The 9,754-nt window shown below is 38.4% G+C and overlaps 1 protein-coding gene across 1 annotated transcript in view; it reads left to right on the forward strand.

The window, feature by feature from the left end:
• The window catches only part of jph3b (junctophilin 3b), a 40,784-nt gene extending 32,674 nt beyond the window's left edge, over positions 1 to 8,110 (forward strand). Inside the window, exon 6 of the mRNA XM_007553200.2 lies at positions 7,404 to 8,110. Coding sequence (XP_007553262.1) covers positions 7,404 to 7,484 — 81 coding nt within the window. The 3' untranslated portion in view covers positions 7,485 to 8,110. The remainder of the gene's footprint in view (positions 1 to 7,403) is intronic.
• Positions 8,111 to 9,754: the final 1,644 nt, after the last annotated feature.

Consider the following 9,754-nt stretch of genomic DNA (forward strand, 5'->3'; position numbering starts at 1 on the left):
GTTCTCAAGCTATTGGACTCATTTTCTCCTTTCAATACACGCTGTTGATTTTTATTTTTTAAGCAGTTATGAAACCAAGCAAGCGGTTTCTGTTGTTTGATTACCTAGCAACAGGCTGTTGTTTCTTACCCATCAGGTTGTTGCTAGGTAACCAAAACATGAGTGAGCTAATTGATGCTACTAACCTAGCTTAGCTAGCCAGAGGCTGAGAGCTTGAGCAGATAGTCTTTTCTCTGCCTACATCCCCCAGAATGCTGTGCAGTTCTGGATTGAAGTTCACTGAAAGGAATCTACTGTGCTTCGTTTTTACCAAGGGTAGCCTGTTTCTTTCTTTTTCAATCAGTTTCTGCAGTCAACAACGCTGATCCTTCACAGTTTGTGTATCTATGTTGTCCCTTGACGGGGAATTATAGAAATACTATTCTTACGCTGTTCTCATACTGGTAAACTCGGTTTGATTGGGGACCAAAATTGCAACGTTTGTTACATTTTCAGCGCTGTGGTTCTCTTTCACACTGCACAATCCAAACCCTTTGAAAAACCTGTTCCCCTCCTCGCCTGTGGTGGCACCACACCAAGAACCACTGAAGAAGACACCGAGCACAACTTCCTTCTTCACAGAATGTAAACAGAAATGGAGTGGTATCAGATTTTAATGGTCTCTTTAGTTTTTGGCAACAGATCCTTAGTCATTTCTCCCGCTAGCGCTGGCTGTCTAGCACTTATTTTTGTTGTATTTACCCAGAATGCCCTGCGCTGTTGTTCGTTTTCTGCTTTTGGAGCGATCTCCAAGGCACTTGGCATTCATGTATGCATTCTAACTTCAACAGAGCCGAGTCTGAGGTTTGTAGGTGGACCAGAGTTTGACTTACACGTTCACTCCTCCCCAACTGAACCGGACCTTCTAGACAAATGGACTGGATCTGGAATAAACTGGACTAAACTGGACTGATGTGAATGCACCATTAAACAAGGATTCATGTTGAAATAATCAGGTTACTGGTGACTCTTCCTTCATCGACTTAAAAAGGCTCTTTGAAATTTTCTCTTGTATTTGTTGACATTTTGATGGTGACCCACAAACATAAAGACAGTTGTAGGCTGTTGCTGCTGTTAAATGTGTTGAATAAAGGGTGGATCCAAAAGGTGAAGAGTTTTTGGTTGATAATGGCTGCGTCACCCTTCCACCAATGCGTTAGGAATTGCTTGAACTCACCTAGACGAGTTGATTTTCTCTCATCTATTTTGCGTCTCAGTAAGGCTCTCCTGACGGCGCATCACTGCCCTGAACACAATGTTTCACTGACATTTGTGGATGTGGTTTGGCTTTATTTGGCATAATCTGTGGGATTTATTTAACAGCTGGTCTCCAAATTTCTCTTTCTGCATAAGCAGATTTCATAATAACTAAAACAGAAATGTGTTTTTCCATGAAATCAGGATAAATAAAACCAAACTAGTGATTACCTTCTAGCTGTAAGCTGCTATAATAACCTCTATCTGTGTGGTGAGTCTTTGCTGGCTGCTGAAGCATGTTGTTCAGAGGTTAGGTAATGTTTCAAACCCATTTGGACCATTACCTGTAACTTTTCAAAACTGACAACCAAACATTCGCACCCACTTCACACCAGGAAGAGGCAGCCATGTGGAGTTAGGAGGTGTCACTTGTGGCAACAACCCAAAGCAACGGTTTCAGGATCTCCCTGGAGAGTGTCAGAAAATGTGTGCTGCTATCCCTGCTTTTAAATGCTGACAGAAACATTAGCCCATACTGATTTCTCACTTTCCAGCTTCTCAGATCCATTTCAGATGCATTCTGCTAATGGATGAGATTGTAACTCAAAACCTTGGAGTTTTCCAAACGCCACAGATGCAGTTATGGGCTTAGTCATGTTTGGTTTCTCCAAAGGAGGGGGGAAATTAATGTTTATATGTGTGATGTACAATACAACAGATAGCGTCCCAGGAAAATATTCATCGATCAGACTCTCTTTCTCTCTAAATTATTGTTGCACCGACTGACAAAAACTTGACCTGCCAAACACTGTCAGATGTTTATCTTATTTTATTGAAAAACATACCTTTGAATTAACAGTACAAACTACAGACCTGTTTTAAGGTTCTTACCAAAAATAAAGTACACAGCAGTATTGTGCTTTTTCAAGATCACAAGGTTTGAGGTCTTTTGAGGAAATTCAAAAAAAACAATTTAAACCACCGAAACAATGTGATGAGTTTTAGGTTTGCTTGTAGAGCAAAAGGAAAATGCACAGATACAGCAGCTTTGTGTCAATTTAAATGTAAAACCAGTCTAAAACAAATACCCAACAAAAAGTCAAACATTAAAGGAAAAAATAAAGTACAGCATGTGTAACATTTCCAAAAGTCAATTTGTAATAAGAAATAACATTAGCATCACAGACTTATTACAGTAAGTTGGCAGTTGTGTCTTGTTTCACATGACTGTAGATTTCTACCTCTTGTTGTCCAATTCCTCTGGATGTTGACCTCCAAAATGTTTAATGTAGAACTTCTTTTGTTTCTATAGATTTTATTGACAAAATAATATTTTTGAAACACATTTTTGTTGTGTATTTCTAACTCTTCTTTGAAGCTCCCAAAGAGCAGCTAACAGCAGTTAGCAGTTGTAAAATTAAACACAGCTAAAACGCACAACATTAATAATGAAGTTAGTTAAAAACATACACAAACCATGGAGAATTTACACATGTAACCATTTATAAATTGAAATTTGTCTAAGACTTATGTTTACATATAATACTAAATAAATGTATAATGCTAATGTAGGCCACAAGGGGAGGAGTACTGGTTGCTATGGTAACCACCAACTGTCAGGAGCAGCGTAACGGACATCTTCTGATTTTGGCCAATTAATTTGACAAATAAATAACCCAATTTTGACAATGTTAACATCTATAATGATTAAAAAATAAATATTTTCATCTTTGCAAAACCTATAATCTTCTATCTACAGTTTCTCTATATTTGGTAAAAATTTAAGTGTCCTCTGTATACTTGAAGCTAAATAAAATATCATGGAATAATAGATAATAAATAAAATCTAACCTGTTTAACTTTTCAGGTTCAGGATGATTGAGAACATTCCTAGCATTGATCATTGCTGCTTTACATTGCACTGCTATTTATATCTGCACGGCTTAATAACTGCACAGCAGCTGTATGATGCATTTGTCAAATTTGTCGTGTCACTGCCACACATTGATTTGACTAAAAGGATTTGTTACCCGCTGTCATGAGAATACATCCTGTCCACCGTGACATAACACAGTGTTATCCCTCATATTAAGATAATCCTGCAGGACAAGCGCAAGGTTTACCCTTTGGAAAAAAAAATATTTTGGTTCACTGAACAAGCAGAAAGGATTACTGTTGTAATGTGATTTTATTCATTTTTTTATTTTGGCGGGTTATGTCTTAACTCGAGCTGGTGACTCGCTAATCCCTGCTGATAATACGGCTTTAGCATTAGCTAATGAAAGCAACAGGAAAATTCAAGTGGAAAAAGTGGAGTTCCTGCATCCCTCTGCTGACTCTCCTCCGTTTATCCGCAGCAGTTGGATGATGCTGGGGGACAGAAGCCACTACCTGCTGCAGGAAGGCAGACGTACACAGTACACAGATGCATGCTCAGAGAACAACCCCAAGATGCACCTTAGTAACAGAGGAATGAAAAAGTAGCCCGTTGCACTCAGAGAGGTGTCTTATTGGTTAACCGGCACTCTGTTGCTAGGGAACAGCGTATGCATCGCTTCGTCTGCAGCCAATCAGTGGGCAAACGATGGGGAGTTGGTGTGTGTGTGTGTGTGCGCGCGTGTGTGTGTCTGCATCAGCAGAGAGGCAAGTGAGATCAGTGTTAAACAGGTTCCCAGTACACACAAATACTATCATAAATACACAACGAGCGCCATGGGAACAGAGCTACACCCGTCTCCAGTCAGTCGCTGAGTAAACATGACTGTCCTACTGTTGGTGCAAAACACCAAGCAGATGCTTGTTTTTTTTTTACATTGCATTCATTGTGGCATGAAAAGCTTTGAAGGTAAATGCCTCAGAGCCCATCATGCGTCCCACTGGCACATATTTACATGAAGATGATTCCCCAGACTGGTGAGGCTTTTCACCCGCCGCAGCAATTAAAACGACACCAACAGAGAGGGAAAAGAAAAAATGCAGTTGGATAGAAACAAATTGCAGATTTCCATCCTCCAGCGTTTGATCAAACTCTCCCCTGGTGATTTAACAAAAAAAAACGGTCTTGAAAGCTTGTGTGTCGGATCATCTTCTGTAAACAGGTGTCTGCTGACATGGTCTGAGCTGTCATCTTGGTCAGCTGCTGCGTTTCAGCTGCTCTGCAGTTTTTTCTGGGCGGGCCGCAGCAAGGAAGCGATGCAGTTCACACATCACGTTGGTAAAATGGATCTCTGACGGGGAGATGCAGCGTTTCAATGAGAGCAATTAGCACTGTTAGCATAGCTCTGAATTAAATGAAGTTGGTTTCATGCAGAACTTCAGATTATTATTACATCACTGAAGAATTAAAGGGGCAGTGTTATGTAAAATCTACTTTTTTGGGCTTTACATCATGATATATTCGATGACGTCATTTGATCTTCAGAAACAGAAGTGTTGCCTCGATTCTTTAATGCTTGTTTTAGAAGATCTTTAAATCTAACATTTCCTTCAATGCAGAAACATTTGCCCACAACTTTACAGAATTTTTTTGTGAATGATTATGCTTTTGCACAAATTAGAAGCTAATCAACAAACCGCGTCATAAAATAATGCAGAGCAGTAAGCGAGGAGCAGAGAGTGTGAGTGTAAAACCCGATCAGATCTGCCTCTGCTGTGGTAATCATCTCTGACACAGATCTGTGATAAGCCTATCACCACGGTGATCAGCAGGAACAGCCACTCTGGACGGGATGGATCCATCTACAACTGTGTGGCACCGAGTCCTATTTCCCATCTCCCTCTGCAGCCATCATTACAGTTATAACAACTTTAATTAAAACAACAGGTTTTCTAAATCCTTTCCTCTTTAAGACCAAAATGTATTTAAAACAGTCAGGAATAAGTAGGATGGAGGACTCTGGTGTTCATATTTACCCAAAGTGGAGAGGTGGTTGGAAAGAACGGCCTTCACCTCGACGACCCAGGCTGTCAGCAAGCATCTGCTCAGACACCACTTCGCAAAACAGCCCGTTAGTACAGGACGATATTCATCTTCAACATGCAAAACGCACCTATTTTGGTTCCTACTTTGGTGAACGTTGCAGCTCCAAGAGACGAGACAAGAAACAGAGGGCAGTATATAAATATAATTTATATTTTATAAGAGGGATGCATGATAATTTTTGCCCCCATAAGAAATTATGACGTCATTCTTATGTTAGATATAACAAATAACAAGTTTGGTGTGTTATTTTATTATTTGATTTTTTTTTTTTTTTAGTTGAAGTGATGTTGGTATAACCTGAGAAAACAACTTTTTACTGGAAATTAATGATTTTAAAATTCCTTCATCTCATGTCAAAAAACAATCAGTCATAATTTTAATAGTAATTTAAAAAAATAAAATATAAATCACCGCAGGGTGTTGAAGGAAAACAACAGAAATATAAACAGAAAGGGTCAGAATGACTCCAACATCGAGTGATTGCTGCCCAGCTTGTCAGCAAACAGAGAACGGCTCTTTACGGTTTTGTAGCTACCGTGACTAACTGCCACGGCGGTTGCTATGGAGTTACTATGACAACTAAAGTATAAGTACATCTTAACTATTAGTCAATTTCAATTTTTGAGTACTATAATACTAAGATAAATACCAGTGATATTTATTAGTATTTTTTTCCAAACTAGTAAAATTAGCTTTGCTAATGTGGCTTTTATCTGCTAGCTTAGATGGATATGTAGCCTACATGTTTACTACATGCACTTACTCCCTCAGTCACAGCCATTTTTGTTCATACATCTTTCTCTTACACATTGGTCAAGAGTGTCAATTTACTTTCTGTTTGTTGGTCTAGAAGTCATGGTTCAGCTTTACTTTGTGCTGTGCTTGCCTACCAAGATGGCGCAGATTACTTCTGGTATGGATTTATGGGAACTATGTGTATGCTGGGTTTGTGCAACAAATGTTAAAAGAACAAGGAGAAAAACTTTGCATTTACCGTAATATGTCAAACCCAACCATCACATTGACTGAGGATGCTCACAATGCTAAAGATAGTAGCAACAAGCTAGTCTTCTCAAATCCATTGATCGAAGCTTTTCAAGTAACATGAAAATCTGCCTGAGGATACAATCGCTGAACCGATTAAAGATTTCATAAGAAACTTAATGTCCAACTCTCCACCCTTATCGAAGCTAAGTAAAGCTAAATATTTAGCTGGAAACTTAGCTCTAAGCTAAATATTTAGTTCGGAGGTGTCCAAAGTGCGGCCCAGGGGCCATTTGCAGCCCTCTGAAGAATTTAGTGTGGCCCCAGACCTCACAGCAAGTGCAGGTGACCCAGATGGACACTTTTTCATAGAGCAAGATTATTTACAGATAAATAACGTGCTAAAAAAATATGAGGTACAAAAAATAAATTCCCATTTATCAACAATGTCTTTGCATTCGTCTTAGCTTTGGAGTAACTAGAACCTCAAAGATCGACCGACTTTTACTCAAATGCAAAACATTCAACTCAAATAAAAAACAATCAACCCCAAAACGTCAGAAACTGTGGGTCTGTCTGATGATAATGCAATTATGCTAAACCTTTTTTAGGTTTTGTATCTACAACAATTTAAAACTTTAATTAATTATTCAGCCAATAAACCTAAAAAAAAGGCACATTGAGTTTGTTTTAAAATTCTTTTTGCAGGCCCTCAAGTTCTTTTGACTTAATGATTTTATCCCTCCTGGCAAAAAGTTTGGACACCATTGATTTAATTTGAAAACTAAATATTTGATTTGAAACTGTGAGATGTTAAAATGAATGAATGAATAACAGTTAAAATATGACTTTAAAAAAATTAAACTCCATTTTTTTTCTCTGACTAAATAACCCAAATTACTGCGATGAGTTTTTAAGTGTTTAACTTCACAAATGCGACCTCATATTCACACAAACATTAGTTGGGATTTGTGTATCTTTTGACAAAATTTCCAATAAAAATCCTAAAAATCCTCACAACAGTTGTGAGCCAAGGAACAGTCCAAATAAAAAACACAAACCCCAAAATGAATTCATTGTTGGTGAGTGGATGCAACCCGCTGACCGCAAATGAAAAGAGCCTTTAAGTGTGCGAGCTTCGCCTGTGCACGTCCTTAATACTGACACCTTCTCTTTTCTCTCTTTTTTCTCTCCCACGCAGGCCTACAGCTCCATCCTGGTTGCCATGGTGATTCTGCTCAACATCGGAGTGGCTATTTTGTTTATCCACTTTTTTATTTAAAGGCGGCGATGCTTTCAGAGTCAACCTACCTATGCCAGAAACACGACGAAAACCACGAGTATTACAGCAAATCTGCTGCCCCTCCGTGCGTCCCGGCCGACAGAAGACCCGGACCGAGGACTGGAGAGGCGGAACTGAGCCGGGTCCGGTCCGGTCCGGTCCAGGTGGAGGAAGAGCTGAGGCCAAAGAATAGGACAACAGGTTGGTCCAGGGAGGAACCTGGACTTGTGTGACCCAAATGGGCTGACTTGAACACACAGACAGGACTGACGGACTTTTTCATTGTCAAATCATAGTTTTCAACAGATTTGTAACTTCAGATTTATTTATTGACTATTTTTTCTTCCCATGTGCAATATGTTGATGGTTGTATTGTTTATTTTTGCAACCCACCCCTCTTCTCTCTGAACCTCCTGCCTTTTACTTCCTCCACGTCCCCAGCGGCTGTTACTGATGGTACGGGCAGTGAAACCTGGGCGGCGAGTTCTCATTTCACCTCGTTTTTCATGCATTGTATGCAGGTGTGTGCGTGCATATGTGCGTGCGTGTGTGTGAGTGTGTGTTCTCTAGTTGCATCCAGAGGTGGGCAGAATAGCACTACTTATTTATACATATTTTTACTCGAGTAAAAGTAAAAAGTATTCATCCAAGAAAATGCTCAAGAGGAAAAGTCTACTCAAGTACTGAGTAACTGATCAAATTATCAATTATTTAATATTTTAAAATTACATAATCGGATGGACCAAATTATAAAGTTAAGTGGAAATTTTGGTATTTTAAGGACAAAAATGACAGTAATTCATATAAGTGACAAAAACTAAAATCAGGTAAAATGTATTTTTTTTTTTCCAAATCAGTTTCTTTCAATAAAAAAACTGCTTAATACTTTCTGCTCTCCTACAAACACGTCAGTGAAAGGACGCAGTAGGGTTGCCAAATGTCCCGTAATTTAAGCCAAAGTGTTGTACTGGTCACTCTGATTTAGACTACAGCCTCCAATTCGTATGTCCAAACACTAGATGGCGCTCCTCTCCTTACTTACCTAGACCTAGACAAAAATGTAATGTCGAAGTAGAAAGCGCTGCGCAAATGTTCTTTGTCTGCAAACGATTCTTTGGTCTGAAATGACAGCTAATTTGAAAATAATTGTTTTATATTCTTATATGGAAAAATCTAGAAATAACAGGAAACTGTGCAACTGCAAAAAGTAATGGGAACAAAAGAATCCGTGGGTTAAACCTGTCAGTGATTAAAGCTTTTTACAGTTTGCCCTCAGGAGTTTTCAATTGGACATAGAGGTGAAAACGATTAATCTCAGCTGTTTAAATAAAGCTTAATGATAAGTAATGTGCTTTTGACCAACAATGCTGGTTGGTATTGCATTAGTTTTTAATTTTCCTGCACTTTGATGGAAGATGCAGTCTTGCTTTAAAGATCCTTCTGCTTACTGAGGACATAATCAGCTGAAAACGTAAGGAAATTATTATTTATTAAGTATTGTGCAATGACGTCACAATCAACACATTAGGTCATTGAGTCTCACACCTGGTGTAACTGTGCCGCTTTTTGGAGGTGCTGAGGTGGCAAACATAGTACATCTCAAATCTTTGAGTTGAATATTTGAAATTAAACATCTTTAGCAACGTTTGGATGAGTAAAGCTAAAAGTATTGGCATTTCCTTGAGTTGGAAATAACCCAGTCTTTGATGTTTTTGTAGCTAAATTCACAAATCGTTTCAAGTTTTTTTTTCTTTTTCTTTTTTGCTATACCAGAAAAGTTTCCTAAAATTACAAGAAAGTAATTTCTAAAAGCTTGGATAGAGTTATTGAGGCCTGACACGACCAGCTCAGCTAGTCTGTGATTCTTTCCTAGAAATAGACGTTTCCTCAATCGTTTCAAAGAACTGCTATTGATAATTTGGTGATAAAGACGAAGTATTTCCGATAAAACCAATACCAGAGTAGAACTTAAGATGCTCAACATCCCTCATGCTAAGTTTTTGTTAGTTTTTGTAGGAGTAAACATAAAATTGCAACATTATCTTGGTATTATGTTGACTTCATTTTCTTTCAACTTTATTTTTGTGTTACTAAAAGTTTATTCTGTTAATATTATGACTTTATTCTTGTAGTGCCAATTCTTGTGGCACTAATATTCAGTCATTTGACCTGAATTCAAAGTGTAAATAAATAAATAAACCGTAAAAAATGCTTTTCAAACAAGATGGCTGCCTTGACACCACCCTCAGCTATGTAAACACAGAGTGGTG

This window comes from Poecilia formosa, unplaced genomic scaffold (assembly GCF_000485575.1).
Source record: "Poecilia formosa unplaced genomic scaffold, Poecilia_formosa-5.1.2 Scaffold55, whole genome shotgun sequence".
NCBI classification, from domain to species: Eukaryota; Metazoa; Chordata; class Actinopteri; order Cyprinodontiformes; family Poeciliidae; genus Poecilia; species Poecilia formosa.